Here is a 20068-nt window from a genome sequence, read left to right as displayed (position 1 = left end):
TTTTTTTGAGATGAGGTGACCAGAACTGCACACAGTATTCAAGGTGCTGGCATACCATGGATTTATATAGCAGCATTATGATATTTTCTGTCCTATTATCTATCCTTTATTATTGCTTTTATTTTACAGACACCCAGGAGTTACCATGATGGTGACTGTTCTCACTAAACACATTACTATGTTTTACACCTTTTGTCTGGCAGTGCCTCTCCAAATGCTTTACAAACAGTATTGAATCAACCCTCAATCCCCCTCTTAACATCACCCCACTTTACAGATGGGGAAGCTGAGGCATTAGGAAGTTACATGACTTGCCTAAGGTCACACAAAAACGTGGAAATCTGAAACCAGAGCCAGGAATAAAACCCAGATGTCATGACTCTTAGTCCTGTGCCTTAACCACAAGTTATTCCTGAAGTGGAACAGCAGCACTGGAAACAGAAGTTCTCCAGTGATTCAAAAATTCCAAAAGGCTGAACATCGTCAAGAATGCCAGCTGATGTTAAGTAAATCCTGCTGTTTCACATTTTAAATGGTCTGTCAACCATGCTGTGTTTGTAGTTCCCCAGCGTTACTTCCTCACCCATCTTAAACAGCATGCCAGCTAATGAATTACAGTAGATTCAATACCAAGTTATTCAAACCATTTAAAACTAAACAATACTGCTAGAATATTTGAAAGAACAGTCTAAATACCTGCTTCTTGTAATTTTAGTACATTACGTCTACGAGACAATATAAAAAGCAAGCTGGATGCTCAATAAAGTGACAATATGTACAGTACAGAGCATATTTGTACATTAGTCACACTTCAACTTCATACTGTTCTTTTATCGTAAAAGACCCTGGCTGAATCTGAACATTTTTTGGGAGGAAGAGGGGAGGGGCTAAAAGTGGTGGTCCTCCCATTATTACTGTCAGAGGCTGCTGTGGGGAGCCTGCCACCAGTCAAGGATGACTGGACCAAACTCCCACCAAAACCAGACCGTACTGCTCCATGGGAATGGGTAAATTCGCTCGAGAATGTCAGTAAGCCACACTTTAGCTCTGCCAGCAAGCTCAGGACCCCAACATGGCTCTTCATTTGGCTAGACTTTGCTCTACTACTAGACTGTTGATTTGATCCAATTTTATTTTTAAAACGGAGCCTGTTTTCTGTGCAATGCCAGCGAAAGTAAAAAATTAGGGTTGCAGGTTTGTCACAGTGGAGAAAACAGTCAAGGATAGCATGATTTTCCCATTTGTCCAAGTTTTGTGTGCATATGCATGTGAATGCGTGGGATTTCCCTGCTGTGACAACTCCTGCTCCAAGAGGCTGGGCTTGCAATGCCCACACAGAGAGGCGAACTTGGGTGCACAGTGTTGCAGTGCTGCTCAAGTTTGGCTTGGCCTGGTTAACCCTCCATCATGACAGGGGAGCCGCCAAGTCAAATTTGAGTGAGAGGCATTGTGATCAGGCGAGCAGGGTTACAGCGCTGCTCAGATTTGGCCCACCTGCCTTAACGGAGAGGCAGCCAGGCGAAACCTGAGTAGCGCAGCAACTCTGTGCACCAGGTCACAACGCCCAGAGCGGGAAGCCAGGCCCAATCCCAGAGGACTGGGCTACTCCATGTTTTTTGATAAAAATGCCATGGCAAATCTGCAGTCCTAACAACATTTAAATGAAAATCTTGCATATTAACTCGTTATTAGGAATTGTCTAATAGATTTGTGGAGCCGAGTACCAGTACACTAATGGTTCAAACAGTACATTTTCATGACTTCTAAATGTCACAATATTCATAAGCTGATATAGTAAAATTCAAAAATTACAGTGAAAAAATAATCAGAATTAAATTCCAGTAGGGGGCCATGCCCAAGACTGTATATAAATTGAAGTTTATGCACTCTTTCCCCTTTTTTCAGGTTAAAAGACCAAAGCTCAAGGCTGCGGAAGTGAAGGCACTCATTCTGAATCTTCTATCTCCACGCCCTCTGGACCAAAAGCACACCTGCATCGGATAAACACTCGAGAGAGCATGCACATTTAGGATGTCATATTAGCATCCTTCTTCTGATTTAAACTCGGGATCTTAAAACAAAGTTAGGCTTCTCTCTCTAGTAAGTAAATACAGTCTTTAAAATACTAGGACAAACGTCTGCAAACGACAGCTAGAAAAGCTCAGGATTCCCAGGGGAATAATCAGGAAGCCATCCTCCTTCCTACCCAGGAAATATGAGACCACAATCCTCTCCCCCACATTCAGACCACCATTAAAGGAAACCCTAACAGCCATGACATCAACACTTTATAACTGCCCCAAAACCTCTATTTAAACTTTCCTTGACAATGAACAGATTTAACCAAAAGGGCAGTTTCAAAGCATTGGCTGGAACAACAATTTTACCACTTAAAATAACAAACCTACCATTTTATACAAATCAATTTAATATGATGTTTTCAAATATTTTCCACCACTGGGCATCAAAAGGATCAGATCCAATTCCAAACTTGAGATATTTCTCAGGGAAGCCTCCTAACAAGATGATAGTTTTTCAGGCTCCAATCCAAGCCTTTAATCAAAATGAGTTTGTTTTTATTTTGGGCTAAATATATTCAGCAACACCGAAACAATAAAATGGAAGATTTACTTTGGTTGGTTGTATCGCCTCTGACCTGTCCACTGCATCTCACTTTACATTTTAGACCCACACGTATTTGGCGTGCTTATTTATTACTGTAAGATTTCTAATCAGAACTACTGACTTATGAAAGTAAAATAATGGACAATATAATTTATGATGAAGAAATTTATATTCCCGTATTAAAAGCTTCCAACACTATTATTACACTTATCCCTCTCTATGGCTCTTTATTCCACACTTTCTCCCTTGTCTAGGCACCAGCAAGTTGAAAGGAACAATATGTCTTATCCTCCTAGTAAAACATTTGTGAAACTCAAAGAGATGCAGGTACTCTCTCTTCTTGGTCCAACAGAAATCATGTCCATCACAAAAGCAATGTATTTTCATATTGGATGGGAGACAGACTCCCTGTGATGGCTAGGAAAGACTTATGGGGGATTTTAAAATAAAGGCTTTATGGGCCTGATCCAACTCCCACTGAAGTCAATTAAAAGAGCAGGCCCCACACATCTTCCAACGGTAATGGAGCAGAATCGGTGTTAATCCTGTAACTTCTTTTCAACATAAGGAAAGACAGGATATATTCCAGACAGCTAAATGAAAAACACAGACCTTCCCCTCTGTGTGTGGCTACTACTGGCAAAATATTAATTACATTATTTTTCAGATTTGAAAACCAAGTCATGTGAAAAATTTCACACATTCTTACCTGGAGATCTGGTGCCCAGCATACAGCAGCAGTGCAGTCAGAAAGTACAGGTAGAGCTGAACCAGGTGTTGTCTAGGTAAGGTTAGGAGCACAACACTTAAGATGTAACCTGGAGCAGAAATCAGAAGTTGAAATAAAACCTCTGATGTCTTTTAAAAAAACAACAACTTAGACATCACTCTCTCTTACTGCAGGATTTTTTTTTTTTTTAATTTTTTTTTTTAAATCATGCACCTGGATACAAGAGAGGAAAAACACGTAGTTGTCATACACGCATACAGTTCCATTCACTTCAGTCAAGTTGCATCTACTTATATCAATGGTGAAACGGACCCATGATATTTTGGCAAAAGAAAGTGACTGCGAGACATGAAAAAAGACAAGAGAAAGATGTGTGTGTCCAGGCTTCTCTCTTCTCTTGGGCACACATATTTAAGTGTAGATAAATTTCAGCACTAACATAAGCAAAATGCCGTCATTGTAGGCAATATATATCAGTGAATATATCCACCACATTCACAAAGTCATCAAGTTACAACAGTGTAAATATTGTAATGCATTACATAGGATACATTTAAAACCTTCATTTGTATGTTAAGCAAAATTAAACTTGTAAATTACTTCAGTTCCCTCACCATCCATTTTCACATCTGAAATCCCTGCTTAATATCACAATTTGAGACTGAAATGTAGGTTCTTCTCTACACTGCTCGAATTCAGGCAAATTCACAATTGGTATAGTATCACGCAAGGGCATGCTCCAATGGAGCAAATTACATCTTTCCTTGCCTCCACTTGGGGTTTGCATTGCAGTTACTTCAATGGTTGTCTAGCATTTGCAGGAATTGAGAAAAATTCCCAATGAATACAAAGCTTTACTGTTCAAGAACATAGCCTGGCTAGTGAGTAGCTCAAAGCAAAAAAGTTGCTGGGCCTCCTTTTCAAACCTCTTTCCGTCAGGATGCCAAAATAAAGCAGACATTGCAAAGCCTGCTTCTTCAGGGATTCAGTGATAAGTATCTAATGTTTGGCAGTCCCTAGTATTTCCCCAAAGACTGTAGGGACAGAGAGCAGGAATCCTATGCACACCGCATGGTGTCGTTTGTCCTTCGTTTTGAGCTCTCTGCCACAGAGACCCTAATTTCAGAGGTTAATAACTTAAGTGACTGGCACTAAAATCCATTCAGCAAATCTGTCAAGAGTAAAGGATTTCCTAGCAGCTAAGAACAAAACATCTTTAGAAGGGCTCATCACACAGATCATAGATATTCAGTAAATGCTATTTGTTTTAAAATATCATCTATCTACTTAGCAAATTCCTTAATTGGTCACAACCTTTTTAACTAGAGTTGATTATGCTGTTTTGAGTATGTCGTAAGATAATTATGAGCATGAAACAGCACTGAGATTCTTGAATAAATATTCTAAGAATATATACGAGTAGTTCAATAACAATTAGCTACTATCAGACAATCTACCAATGTGGTATGTCCCAATATTTAATATTAGGATGGAATCCCAAACTAAGACAAATGTTTATGTAGAAACATTCCAATTCTCCTCAACTGCCAGCTACTTAGTATTTCCAACCTCCAGTGGTCCATCTCTATAAAGCTCTAGTAAAAGTGCACTCACTGAAAAAAAAAAAAAAAAAAAAACACACAACACAGCTGGCAATGAACCCATAGAAAAAACTTCAACCCATAAAATACCAAGCAATCAACAGTCCATTCAGGCATGTAAAACTTCCTTATTCCATGTAAGGGCAGGTAGATAAAACTTATTTGCTCACCAATTAAAAAAAAAATACATGTATAAATTTACACTTGTAACAGCAGAGCAGTTTATTATAATTTTCCAAAATTTCCTGAATCTTGTATTAACAACACAAAGCTATGATAAATGAGACGTTCATTTGAGAACTGCTATTTTTTTTTTTAAAGTTCAAGGCACGGTTTACGCTCCCTACTGCAAACAGGAACAGGACTATAGTACCACAATTTCCACAAAGCCCCTGGATTTTTTTTTCTTTTGAGCTTTAAGTTCAATTAAATATAGCTATTTATGGAGCCTGAGGCCTGGCACTGAAACAGTTTGCTTACAGCAATTAGGATGCTTTAGATGAGCTACATACGTCTAATTAATAAAGCAAACAAATGTTCATGTCTTCTATTTCTTGGCTAAATAGAAAAAAAAAATCACATTTTATCAGGTTTAACTTCTTCTCTATTCTCCACCTCTTCCTCTCTCACCAAACACATGAACAGTAACCACAAGGACTGCTGGGCAACATCATTCCTTAAGGCAGAACATGCATTTAACTGTCCTATGTCACCCCAAGAAGAATTAGCTGGAAGAAGGGTCCTAATATTTGGCATGCCTGGCTTAAATCCCACAGACCAAGCAACAAGTTTTGGCTTTCTTTTGGATACAAAAACTAAGCAGATGTGTGTTTCTGTAGCCAATGTTAAGGTCAAAGAGGGGCACACCAGGTTACCAAAATTCAAAGACAGATGTGAAGGTGACTTCAGCTGGAAATGTGTTTATATTGTTTCAAAAGTTGTTTACCTCTGCCACATTTACTCAGTATCAAACACCACAATCCAAACAACGTTTAAGGTAACAGTAGCAAACCAGAAACCTACAACAAGCCTTCCTGGTTCTCAAATGCTCTGGGGACTTGAGGTGACAAAAAGGTGGCAAAGCTCTCTAGTCTCATTCGCTTAATTCCTCCAATTCGCAATTAGAGGTTAACACTTTCAGTAGTGCTGGCCAGTTAAGCTACTGCTGTACCACTCTAAAGTGAGACTTGGAGAAGAAGATACTGGTCTTAAACCCTCCCTTTTCACTTGATTCACCCTAAATCCCACAAGCTTTTCCCTTCACCTTGGGATGCAGTCTTCCTTTGCGGTAACTACTTCAAGAAGATCTGCTCTGTCCTTTACCACATTCATATTTCAGCTCTTAGGAGCAAAGAGATGGAAACAGACGACAGAGTATGAAAGTCACTGTAGCACAGCGTTTTAGGGCTACAGCTGAACAGTGCTATAGTACATTTTGTAAAAGGCAAGGAAGTTCAGCACTAAGGCAGTCACTGCATCCATAATCCATCCCTGTTGTGCTGGAATATTGTAGAACATACTGTGCTCATTCTTCCCTTTGTGATCACAACTCCAAATCATTAACTGGAGAAGAGACCCACAGGGCTGGTCTTCACTATGGGGAGAGCCACACTGCTGCAATCAATTACAGCAGGGAATCGATTTAGCGGGTCTTCACTAGACCCGCTAAATCAAAGGCAGAGCATTCTCTGGTCGACTCCAGTACTCCAGCTCCCAAAGACGAGTAAGAGAAGTTGACCGTAGAGCATCTCCCAGCGACGCAGCTCAGTGAAGACACCAGGGTAAGTCTACCTAAGCTAGATCGACTCCAGCTACGTTATTCATGTAGCTGGAGTAATGCAACCTTGGTCGACTTCTCCTGGTACTGAAGACAAGCCAACAGACACCTCAAGGAGGAGAATGAAATTCAAGTGCAAATCAAAGGAAAGACCAGACCGTAAGAGTTTGGAGATCCTTGGTTTAAAGGCCATAAATAGTGATGGTCCTCAATGCACTGCAATTGGTAAGCAAACCAGCAGAGTCAAGATTGCTGCAGCAGCTTTAGTGATGAATGTTGCAGCTCATGGATTCAGGCCAGAATTTCAGTGTTAATTTCTATGCAGTTTTTGCATTTGCTATAATTATTTTTTGACGGGGAAAAAATATCAAGTAGTTTCTTTTTCATTTCATTATTTACAATTCCATTTTGAAGCTTGAAAACAGACATTTTAAAACACATCACATGACAATATTCACATTTTTGCAGTAGAGGCCTTGTTCCCAGAACTGCACATTATCATTACCATTTGTGATGCCTCTGACAAACAAAAATATAAACGATTCATTAACAGGTTGGCTTGTTACAAGGAAGAGGAGGGTGATTGCAAATGTAGACAAATCAGAAGAACAATATTTCATTCCTTTTTTTCTGAATATAAGTGTTAAATTTATGATGCAGAGGACATTCTACTTCAAATAAGAGTTAAAGGAGGTCATTTTGGGGATTAAAGTACTGGATGTTGCAGTCTTAATAATAGCGTTACTTTCAGTGACAATGGATAAGTTTGCAAAAATCAGAGTTGCTATTATGAGTGTCACCTTCTCTAAAGGAAGGAAATATGATGCCCTAAACCCTGAAACGATTCTGCGCACATAGCATCTACCTACTAGTTTGGAAAATATTTGCATATTAATGGGCAACATATAAACATATATTATTGTAACCTTGCCTAACACTCCCTGAATGGATGGAAAAGCAAATGCACCATGCATTCCCCAGGAGCCCTGGCAGAATCAGACAATTTGGGGTCCCCTCTGTATCCTCACTTTGACTTCCCTGCCATTCCATGCTGGGCCACAATCACGCCCCAAACATACTAGAAAAAAAATGGAGAAATCACTAAAAGACTCAAGGAGAACAGTTTAAACGCCGCTAAATGAAAATAACGTACATTACTAGCTAGCCATGCATGACCTCTGTTACAACTTGTTGGTTAGACAGATAAATACCCTTAAATAGTCGAACATTCACTGTTCCACTACACAGACCGCACTGTTTGCCTTTCAACATCTCTCTCTTTGTGTACCATGAACAAGTAAGTTGTGTCCAAGTCACTGTCTCACAGATGCATATAATTATTTATAGCCCTTTGCTTCTTTGAAGGGTCAGGCATCAAAGTCTTTGACGTGCTGCATACTACTACATCCTTTAGAACACTTAACACAATTCAAACTGTATCTTCAAGTTACATGTTATGTTTATGAACCTTTTTAATTTCCTCTTTTTTGCATGGTTACATTTCAAATATATTTTGCTCATTTCCAATAATTATTTGGAACAGTTAGGGTTTAGGTTGTGCATGGAAACTTTACACAATAAAAGTCAGTTAAGGAGTTTATAGTATTTCTCTCAAAGAAAGAACAGTATCTCTTGGTGGTTGCTTTTGCAGAGCCACGTCAAAGAAACATTGCCTCCACAAAAAACAACAACAACAACAACACAGCTGTCAGGATGAGAAGGAGCCATACTTTAGTTTAGAGGAACCAGGAAGTAACTGCACAGCAGCTTGGATTCTTTCCAAGAAATGAATTTCCCAGGCCTAGATGATCTCTGCCTCCAATCTCTCAGGGGAACTGACAAATTGCCCCACAACATCCTGTGGCAGTGAGTTGTAACACTATGAACCACAGGATAGGCATCAGATATCTGTGTCTCATGACCGAATCTAGTGCCGGTGCAGACATGGAGTGACAGCAAGCATGGAAAACTCAACTGCTGGTCTGTATAGCAGTTGCACTCTACCGAGTTACGCTAAAATGAGATGACTAACTCATGACAGCCCAATTCACGAGTAGATTGCAGAGGACAGTCTTACAGTGAAACACTTAAGAAGCTCAGGCTAGTCTACACGGCAGCGCTTTATCATGCCTTGTATGGTCGCGGCGCAGCGCTGGGAGAGAAAACACCTCCTCAACAAGGGGCGTCGCTCCCAGAGCTGGGACACTGTTTACACTGGTGCTTTACAGCACTGCCACTTGCTGTGCTCAGGGTGTGTTTTTTCACACCCCTGAGCGAGAAAGTTGCAGCGCTGTTAATTGCCAGCGTAGACAAGCCATCAGTTTATTTCTTTTATCCAAAATAAGGTTGAGAAGTGACTATCAGTCTAGAAGTACCTACTTGAGGAAGAGGTTTCTGATAAACTCTTTAATCTAGCAGAAAATAACATCCAAATGGTTAGAAGATGAAACTAGACAAATTCAGTTTAAAAATAAGGCACAAATGTTTAACAGTGAAGGTAATGAACCACTGGAACAATTTACTTGTGGATGTGGCAGATTCTCCATCACTTGAAGTCTTCAAGTCAAGCCTGGATGTCTTTCTAAAAGATGTGCTAGAGCTCAACCAGAAGTTATGGGCTTGATGTACAATTTACTGCATGAGATTCTACAGCCCGTGTAATGCAGGAAAGTCAGACTAGAGGATCATAGTGGTCCCTTCTAGCCTTAACATCTATGAATCTAATCCCACTAATTGAACTCATGTAAAAATAATAGAAACAAACCATTCTTTTTCTTCATATCTCACCTTAATTCTCCTTTACACCCCACTTGGACCACTAGGAACAAGTCCCTACCAGAACCCAGCAAGATGGGATCTTCATAACTGGCAGACAAATATATCCCCTGCTGACCCTTCCCTCAAAATACAAATAAAAAAAATTAATGGAGATATCCCATCTCCTAGAACTGGAAGGGACCTTGAAAGGTCATCGAGTCCAGCCCCCTGCCTTCACTAGCAGGACCAAGTACTGATTTTGCCCCAGATCCCCAAGTGGCCCCCTCAAGGATTGAACTCACAACCCTGGGTTTAGTAGGCCAACGCTCAAACCCACTGAGCTATCCCTCCCCCTGCTTTTCTAACAGAGAAGCTGAAAGAATTTTAAGTGCAATGTCATATAGCATATCCATTAACGTGCAAGACAATCTCCTGTATTAGATATGACCTATAGGCACAATTCATGAAAAATTCTCAAAGCTGAAATTAATCCACACATCTAGCCACTAAGACTAGATATAATGCCAAAATCCATATCAGTGTCCCCTACCAGCCAGCCAACAACAGTAGCAACAGGGGTAGCTTCTTCTGTACTCTCCTGCCCATGTTAACTAAATAATTCTTCAGTGTTAGCATGCTGGTTTTTAAAATTTCTCACACACATACTGGGAGCCAAGATCTTTGTAAACAATACCAAAGAACGCCTTCAAAAAAAAAAAAAAGTTTATGCAAGAGTTCAATAGATTAGGGAACCACAAATCAGCTCATTTATGAGCCAAGTAATCTTTTGGCAGACAGCCTCATAAATCTAGAATCAACACACTTTATCTTTAAAAATATCAGGAAAGGCTTCCCAATCAAATATAACGATCATGCAACGTTTGTGTCGTTCAAGCTACGAAGTGTATATTTTGCTCTCTTGGTACTGTCAGTTACTTTGCACAATGCAGAAAATATACTGACAAATACACACACGGCCATGCCGACATGCAAAAAACTCTCAATTTTATAAACATATAAACTCTTCAGTACATACAGCGGCTATCCAAACTATCATACATGCCACTAGGTCTTCCTGTTCTAATTATCCAAACACATTTCGTGTCATTCAACCATTTCAAATATCTGTTTGAAAATAAAAAGCCCAACTAGCACTGTACTCCATTTCCTTTATTCGGATGACCGGCAATGAAGGGAATCGGCTATCTCCCTTGCTGGATTCTTTCCGAGAGATCTCACAGTTCTTCCATGACAGAGAATTAAGGAACGCAGGCTCTTATTACAACGGAGCCTTTGGCTCATGACAGGCGTAACTTCCAGGATGGCAAATTGGGTCATTATTGAAAGAACCAAGTGGGAGTAGCCGAACTATGCCAGGGGATGATTAGTTCAACAAAATGCACTGCACATGTCACCAGGATATGGCAGAGAGCTTAACACTAAAACATGATTAAAATAATCAAAAGTAACAGAAAATAAAGGTTTATTTGGTTTCTAAAGCTGTAACAGACTGGGCACTCTGAACAGAAGTAGGAGGAAAGAACTAAATGTTGCACAGAAGCTTAAAGTAGCAGTTTCAACCATCAATTTGGTTGTTGATTCTGATCTTGTTGGACTATTGAGAAAATATATTATTCGTATACAAATTATAGTATTAAAAGGTTGCTCGTTCGTGAATTACAACCCAAGAGAATCTTTAAAAAAATATGCATTTGAAATCAATACACAGTATGATGTGAAGCAACAGTAGGGATCTGAAAAGATATGATGGTTCTGTTGACTGGGTACTTAAATTAATATGGGCTGCTGCATTCTGGACCAGCACTCAAAATGTTACAGTAACCATGAAAACTCAAAAGGTTTATAAATGATTCCAAGTCTCTTTTTAAGCAGAACTTCTTTGTTAAGAAGGTGTAAAAAATGTATTGACAAGTATCAGCAATATAAATACCTAAACTTTGTACTAGGAAATATTATCGAAAGGAAACACCAAGCAGAGAGACCAGCTCAGCAGAAGCCTGGAGCACCTACTGGAATAGCAGTAACAGTCTGGCAATCCACAATACTGAGAAAGGAAAGAAGAAAAAAAAGAGAGTGCTAAAATCTGAGTGTGGCAGGAATTCTTTAGCCCTTCTGTTGTGTCTGTTAATTGCAACATATAAGGTCCTTTATCCAAGGAGCTCAAAACAGCAAGTGATCTTGACAACACTACAGGGAATTTTTTGGAAGAAAAAAAATAAGATGAACACAGTCTTATGACTTGGTCTTTACTTAAAAATAACTATATTTTAAAATAGAACAGTTGCAAATTAGTTCTGTTACTCACTTAACTAAATCCTGCCTGAACATAAAAGTAAAGATACCTGTATAAATGTGCATCGGTTCAAGACTTCACCTTTCTGTTTACTGAAGTGATCTGAATACGTTAGAAAGAAGCAGGGATATGAGATATGCTTCCCCAATCCTGCAGCCTTTATTTGTTGGGAGGAAATCTGTCTTGGGAGTAGATTGACTCTGCTTCCCCTCTCAGCCTGGAGCCGTGGATAAGAGGGTGGGTATGGGTGTGATCTGTACCCTTACATTGCAAGAGCATTAGGCACCCTTAGGGAGAGGCAGAGAAGTCTGGTCAGTAATTAAATTAATATTCGCCTAGACACAAGGAGATGAAAATGGTACAGCAGCATCGGATAACAGCGAGTTCAGATGGCTTCTCCTCCTTTCAACCCTCTACACAAATGCACCTAATATTATTGGCTGAGTGATTAAGGTAATAACGACAGTTCAGGAAGTTGCCATTACATACTACTACTTTATATCACAAATTTATATGTTCCATTTGCCTGAGAACTTAAACTCTTATCAGTGACTCGGTCTTTCCCAGGACTTAACGTTTGGATGGCAAAGAATTCACCATTGGGTAGAACTCTGCCCTAAATCATTCCCTGATCTCCTACCGTAAGCATGTTCACTCTTAAGCAAGTAAACATGAGTTATTTAGTGCAATTTGGGAGTGCACTATATTAGTGCAATAATGACCATAATTCAGAATCACACCATGATTACAGATTAAGGCTCTGGACAATACCTATTCTCTTATCTTCAGCTGACTCACTATTTGCCCGCCAGCATGCTACAGGCCTCCCATCACATCTCAGTCCTTTTAGGGGAAACACATTATGGCTTCTGCCACTCCTCCGTCTTTCATCAAGGAAGAGCAAATAGAAGCAGCTGACTGCTCAACTGCGGGAGGATAAACTTGGGAGATTTTGGCAGGAGCAACTAGCACTGTCTGAAATAGCAGGTCTATGTGACCCAAGACTGTACTAGGAAACCATTTCAACTTGGCACAGTTTTGTTGCCAGTGTGACTAGTTTAACTTAGTTAAAAGAGTCTTTAAAAATGTTCAGTAAAACATTTACTGTCCACATTGGGAAGAAACTTAATTAAAGCCTTTCTAAAAAACCTGTTTCTTAGCACAGCTTTTTTCTAGTAATATACAGGGGCCCTAGTGATCCCCAGAATTGCTACATCAATATTGATAATTAAGTACTTTGCAAACAGATTCACCATGTTCTGCCTCTCCAGCAACTGCTGTTATGCAGTCTCCCAGCAGGTATAGCAATGTTCTTTTATAGGATGGCATGAAGGGGAGGATAAAGACAGCCAGGACCTGACCCTGAGTACTGAAACCATTGACAAAGGTCTCTATGGAGAGTTATAGGGGCCTAATACTCCCCTATGGGGGTCACATCCCCAAGTACTATTTATAATTAATATAATTTTTCAACTTTGAAGAAAAAAGTTTAGATGAGCTAAAATAGAAAATAAGATTAGAGATCTGAATCTTCTGTGCTATGAAAAGACCTAAACAGACTGAATTATTTGCACTGCTTTTCATGCTGCATGGTTCCAAACTAATTTCATTTTCCATTTGAAGTTGGGTTAGAGTCCTAGTGTATTTAACTTTCAGCCTGTATTTTTAAGACTCGTTCATTATGTACATCAAGATTTCAAAACAGCAGAAGTATGTGCCACCATCCTTTAATTACTATCTGGCCAACAGACAATTGATGGGTGCACTAAAAACTTGAGAGAGACAATATTAAAGTGTGATTAAGTAGATTTTAAGGCCAGAAGGGACCATTTCTGATTAGATAATCAGACCTTCTGCACAGCCCAGACCATCAATTTCACCCAGAGAGATTCCTGTATCTAGTTCATCATCATGCGATTCAACCAGAGCACAGCTTTTAGAAATATACTTGGTTTTGATTTAAAGACTTCAAGTTATGGAGAATTTCCCACATCCCTCAGTAATCTGTTCCAGTGGTTAATTACCCTCACTGGTATTATAGTAACAAGGACTATCATGGAAATTAATGTACTATACTCTTGTATTAGCGTTACTTCTGAGTTTCTTAAATGTATGTGCAGTACATGTTGTTCAACCTTTACCACATGATTTTACTACTTCTGGTGTATTAGGCAAAGGAATGACAATGGCTTAGGCAAATCAGGTAAGTTTGCCAGACAGGAAAAAAGTCTAGTAGAGAGATCAATACTTTTCTTTCTAGAGAAAAATTCACATGCAGAAAGGCATAACCATTAAAACAGTGTAGGACAGAGTATATGTGAGTGTACAGATATATATGTACACACACACACACACTACCAGGGAAAGTTGCAGATGTGGTATATCTTGACTTTGGTATATCTTGGTTTTTGATACTATCTTGCATGACCATTTCAAACAAACTAGGGAAATACAACCTAGATGGAGCTACTATAAGGTGGGTGCAAAACCAGTTGGAAAACTGTTCCCAGAGAGTAGTTATCAGTAGTTCACAATCAATCTGAAAGGACAAATTGAGTGGGGTCCTGCAGGGATCAATTCTGGGTCCGGTTCTGTTCAATATCTTCAACAATGATTTAGATAATGGCATAGATACTACATTTATAATGTTTGCAGCTGATACCAGGATGGGAGGAGTTGCAAGTGCTTTGGAGGATAGGATGAAAATTCAAAGTTATCTGAACAAACTGTCAGAAGTAAATAAGATGAAATGTAATAAGGACATATGCAAAGTACTCCACTTAGAAAGGAACAATCAGTTACACACACACAATGGGAAATGACTGGCTAGGAAGGAGTATTGCAGAAAGGGATCTGGGGTCACAGTGGATCACAAGCTAAATATGAGTCAACAGTATAGCACTGTTGCAAAAAAACATTCTGGAATGTATTAGCAGGAGTGTTGTAAGCAAGACACGAAGTAATTCTTCCGCTCTAATCTGCGCTGATTAGGCTTCAACTGGAGTATTGTGTCCAGTTCTGAGCACCATATTTCAGGGAAGATGTGGACAAATTGGAGAAAATCCAGAGAAGAGCAACAAAAATGATTAGAGGTCTAGAGAACATGACCTATGAGGGAAGATTGAAAAAACTGGATTTGTTTAGTCTGGAGAAGACAGAGGGGACATGATAACAGTCTTCAAGTACATAAAAGGTTGTTACAAGGAAGAGGGAGAAAAGTTGTTCTCCTTAACCTCCGACGATAGGATAAGTGGCAATGGGCTTAAATTGTTGCAGCAAGGGTGGTTTAGGTTGGACATCAGGAAAAACTTGCTGTCAGGCTGTTTAAACAAGGGAATAAAATGCTAATGATGGGGATTCCACAACCTCCATAGAAGATTTTTAAGAGCAGGTTTGACAAACACCTAACAGGGATGGTCTAGATAATACTTAGTCCTGCCTTGAGTCCAGGGGACTGGACTGGATGACCTCTTGAGGTCCCTTCCAGTCATATGATTCTAAGGGCAGAAATAAATACATATACACATGCACTAGAGATTATAAAACCCGAAAATGTTCAGCCCAGTACTCGTTGTCTTTGTATACCTCAGCAGCGCGGCTGGAATCTCTGGTGGACCTTCAGAGACAGGAACTGGACACTTTAGTGAAAAGCTTTTTTTTTTTTTTTTTTTTTTTTTTTTAAAGCAGGTAACAAAATCAGAACAACAACAAAATGTGTCTGCTTAAGCTTGATGTTTCTATCTGGAAATGTTTGTCTGCTGTTGTCCTAGTCTATACTTACAGTTAAACTATGTACAGCTCAACTGGTGTTTAAAAATTGTTGTCAGGAGCAGATAATTTTTCTTGTACAAATCTGCCCCCCCCCCTTTTTTTTAAATGAAAGAATGTGAGGGGGAAGAGCCAGCCTGCAGGGTTAGCTATATGCCATAGGCTTTGGTTTAATTCCTAGGACTAATGGCTTGGGGTGGGTGGGGTGAATCACTACTGCAGTACAACCAACCATCTAAGAACCTCAAAACAGATCTGTTTCTGGGTTTGGGAGCTTGTATTGTATTTCAGTCCATTTTGAATTAGAAATGGGGAGTACAGTTAACAGCCAAGAAGCTCCTATTAACAATCCCTACATCTGAGCTCTGCAGATAACATTTCCTGTGTAGGATCCTCAACGCCGGAAGTTGTTAAGTCTGCCAAAGTTTGCTGACCTTCAAAGCATTCTAAATCTCAACATTCACCCAAGCATTTGCCTGAGGTGGATTGGCATATGAGGGGTGCCTAGTTCTGGTCAGGAAATTGGGTGTGTCTGAGCCTTTGCCCTATTGTGTCAGTGGGAATTAATTCAGTGACCGCCTAATATTGCCAACAAATGGCAGCAATATTTTTTCATATCCTGCTTTTGCTGCTGTAAATGTGACCAGGGGCTTAGCCAACTGACACATTTTTATATCCAAATTTTAAAAGTGGATTTTTTTGAAACGTGCTTACAGCAAGTTGCTATGCTAATCAAGCCCTTCATTGATAGATATCTTTCCCACGTAGATTTGAAATCGCCCTCCTCTCCCCACTCCCAAATTGGGAGGCAAAGGATTTTGTTTACCTCATCCTCCTCTGTGGTTTACAGAAAGTTGCACTGGCTTAGGTAAAGGTGTGTTTTTAAACTGATTTAACTAAATCAGTGCAAAAAACAAACAAACAAACAAACCACCCTGTGTGGACAGAAACCAATTTAACCACGGTAAACTGATTTAGTTTAAATCAGCAAGGGGTCAATTTAAGATAAATCAATATAAGCCAAAGTTATAGCAATTTAAAAGTATCCACAGGGTTTTCTACATATATAAACCAGATTAAAAACCGATTTTAGCTAAACAAGTGCAAATTTGTGTAAAAAAAAAAAAAAAGTCATAGAATTCCTCCCAGAGCAACAATTACAAATTGGAGCAGTAACAGCATAAAGACTCAATATTTTAAAAGAAAGAAGTGAAATTATTGCTGTAGAAAGAAGCAAGGAGGATGAAGAGAAGGCAAAAAGGGAAAGAAAAGTGAGATGCCATCATTCCAGTACTTAAATAGGCACCCAACTGAGTAACACTGTAGCAAATGACCATTAAAGAAAAGCTGTTTCAGAGATAAGATATCATTAAGCATATTTCTCTAAAAATTAACTTATTCTGCAGCTGCTTTTATATTACGAACTGATTTTGTGAACTAAAATTCCTGAAAATATTCGTCACAAGTGAACGTTTATTTGCACAACCACCACCATATGCATTAAGTATCCGGTAGTTATTTAAGGGACTGTCAAGCAGGTACTACAGGTACTACCCCATTGTTCCCACCCCAACCTACCTCTCATCCTGAAAGGCAGCTACTACTCCTGGCAGTTTTCCATTAAAGAGCAGCAGGTATATTCCTGCAATTCTCCACAAGACTCACATTAAATCAGTAAACAATGGGCCATAGAAAATATTTTCATTTGTAATCAGGCAAAAATGTAATAGATAAAAATCACTTGCTTACACCTACGGAGCAGGGATTAAAAACCTAGTTGTTTTACTGCTCCAAAAACACAGGCCTTCATCTAGCTGAGCTAAAGGATATTTCCCACAGCGGCTACAGCTGCAGATTCTCTTTATCCTCTCTAGGCCAATGACTACAAAACAGCATTACAAACATAGCAAGTTAAAATAAATAAATCAATAATATATATATTACACATACACACCCCCTACCTATCTCATAAAGCTGGAAGGGACCCCGAAAGGTCATCGAGTCCAGCCCCCTGCCATCACTAGCAGGACCAAGTACTGATTTTGCCCCAGATCCCTAAGTGGCCCCCTGAAGGATTGAACTCACAACGCTGGGTTTAGCGGGCCAATGCTCAAACCACTGAGCTACCTCCCGTTACATACTAATCCCCCCGCAAAGTTATCATCTGAGTTTCACAGGAGTTCAAATGCAACAATGGGGAACCAATCTGTAATTCATCCACATACTGTAGCCAATCACACACACACGCCCCCCTTCAGAGTTGGTCCCAGAACCAGGGTCCTTCCATCTTCCCAAAAACAGGCCTCTGGCATGTGAGTTTCTGCTTCCAGTTCCCTGAGTTGGGAGTAATTTATCCAGAAATTCTGTCACATTCCAATCCACTGTTGGTGCTTGTACTATTTTGAAGGCTTAAGAGTTGAACCCAAAGTGCCATATCGGTACTGAGTTCAAGTAATAGAGTTTGAAAGCTGGCTTTTGTCAAGCTGCAGGCCATAGTTCAGAGGCAGCAGCTTATTTCCTTCTTTCTAGTCTTTTATTTAGCTCCAAGCAACTAGGTTAATTTTTACATCATAATTAACCATCCTCTCTCTCTCCTGTTCATCTGTCAGATGCACAGCAGTACCTGATAAAACCCATCCCCATTCCGGTACTCTGTTCTTCCTGTGCATTAGTAGCATTTCACCCAACTCATATGTGATGTCCATTAAATTCCTTTTGAGGCTATGCAATAAACCTCTGATAATTCACTAGGAGATTCTAGAAAGGGATCGCTGTACTCCTAGGATAAACATCACCATTTTATTAGACAGACCAAAAGAGATGTTGCAGCCAAAATATACTATTGTTATTTTACTGCATTCTTAAAATTCTCGCAGCAAAAATATTAATTTGAAACGATATGATCTCCGTGAGGTGTACAGACTTACCCACATAGTGCATGTTGAGGGCCAAGTACTTGTACTGGAAAAGGGGATTGTTGTTGAGGCTACTTCTTTGGATCTGCTGGAAGAAGGAGCTGACATCCCATCTGTACAAAACATCCAGGAGCATGATGCTTGGGACCCTCAGGGCCACATTTAACACTGCCTCCAACTTCTCCTTCGCAGCCATTCTGTTCCTTTTCAGTGAACTTGCAGCAGACTGTAACTAGCACAAGACAGATAAAAGTCATCAAATCAATCTCACTGTACAGCCAGCCATTGGGCATCATGAATGTATGAATGGAGAACACTGTGGGGCCATCGATCAGTAAATGAATCAATTGAGCTAAACTCAAAAATCCACACAGCATAGCTTTTGCTTTTTTGCTATATTAAGAGGAGCTTTGCTAGCTATTTTCCATAAGGACTTACTGTGCTTTTATTATTTTTTCTGGACAATGCTCTTCCATTTTGAAAATGTGTTGTGAAAACTCTCATTAGTAAACATACTTGGGTTTTAGAGCCCACAAAGAGCAGAAGAAAAAAAAAAATCTAGAGAGCCCATTTGGTAATTCCCAGATTAACTTGAAATCTCTCTCCATAGCCTTCTCAGATGAAGCAGCTTTTGAAATAGATGCCAAGTAAAAATAGTTTTTTAAAGTGTTAAGCATTAACAAAGTAAGCTGTTTTTGAAACAACTTTTTACAATAACCTTTTAGGTGGTGGTGTAGCCATGTTGGTCCCTGGATATTAGAGAGACAAGGTGAGTGAGTATCTTGTATTGACCCAATTTATGCTGGTGAGAGAGGCAAACTTTCAAGCTACACAGAGCTTTTCTTCAGGTCTGGGAAAGAAAATCAGGGCAGGTCCACACTTAAAATGTTGCAGCAGCAGCACCACTGTAGTACTTCAGTGAAGACACTACTATGTTGACAGGAGAACTTCTCCCCCTTGGTGTAGTTAATCCACCTCCTTGAGAGGCGGTAGCAAAGCAACGTAGATGGGAGAAGCCCTGTCGTTGACACAATACTGTCTACACTGGGTGTAACTGCTTCGCTTAAGGCTGTGGATTTTCTACAATCCTGAGCAACACAGTTATACCAACATAAGTCAGCCTGAGGCCGGGTCTACGCCGCAATGTCTACATTACAGCTTATGTTGGAATATTTTCTGTCACTCAGGAGTGTGAATAAGCCACCCCCCCCAGTGACATAAGTTACACCAACAGAAGTGCTTGTGTGAACATAGGCTCAGGCCAGGTCTACACTGCAGACTTAGGTTGGTATAACTATGTTATGCAGAGGTGTAGAAAATCCAATCCCTTGAGTGGAGCAGTTACCGATCTACCTCCTGGTGCAGACATGTGCCGCTTGCAGAAGTGGTTTTATTATGCCAAGAGAGCTTAGTTAGGTGTGCTGTAGTGTAGACCAGGGTTCATAGAACCTTTCCCAGACCTGAAGAAAAGCTCTGCATAGCTCAAAAGCTTGTCTCTCTCACCAAAGAAGTTGGTCCAATAAAAGATATTACCTCACCCACCTTCTCTCCATAATTGTAAGAGACACAGGGTGGTGAGAG

At 39.8% G+C, this 20068-nt stretch overlaps 1 protein-coding gene across 2 annotated transcripts in view; it reads right to left on the bottom strand.

Moving 5' to 3' along the window:
- The window catches only part of RNF145 (ring finger protein 145), a 62314-nt gene that overhangs the window by 30203 nt on the left and 12043 nt on the right, over positions 1-20068 (bottom strand). For both annotated transcript variants that reach the window (XM_034778600.1, XM_034778601.1), the window contains exons 2-3: positions 18500-18719; positions 3335-3443 (exon numbers count right to left, since the gene is read on the bottom strand). In XM_034778600.1, coding sequence (XP_034634491.1) covers positions 3335-3443; positions 18500-18683 — 293 coding nt within the window. In that variant the 5' untranslated portion in view covers positions 18684-18719. The remainder of the gene's footprint in view (positions 1-3334; positions 3444-18499; positions 18720-20068) is intronic.

The sequence above is a fragment of the Trachemys scripta genome, chromosome 8, assembly GCF_013100865.1.
Source record: "Trachemys scripta elegans isolate TJP31775 chromosome 8, CAS_Tse_1.0, whole genome shotgun sequence".
Classification (NCBI taxonomy): Eukaryota; Metazoa; Chordata; order Testudines; family Emydidae; genus Trachemys; species Trachemys scripta.
The sequence above is the reverse complement of the archived record's forward strand: the minus strand, read 5'-3'. Positions and strand labels throughout refer to the sequence as shown.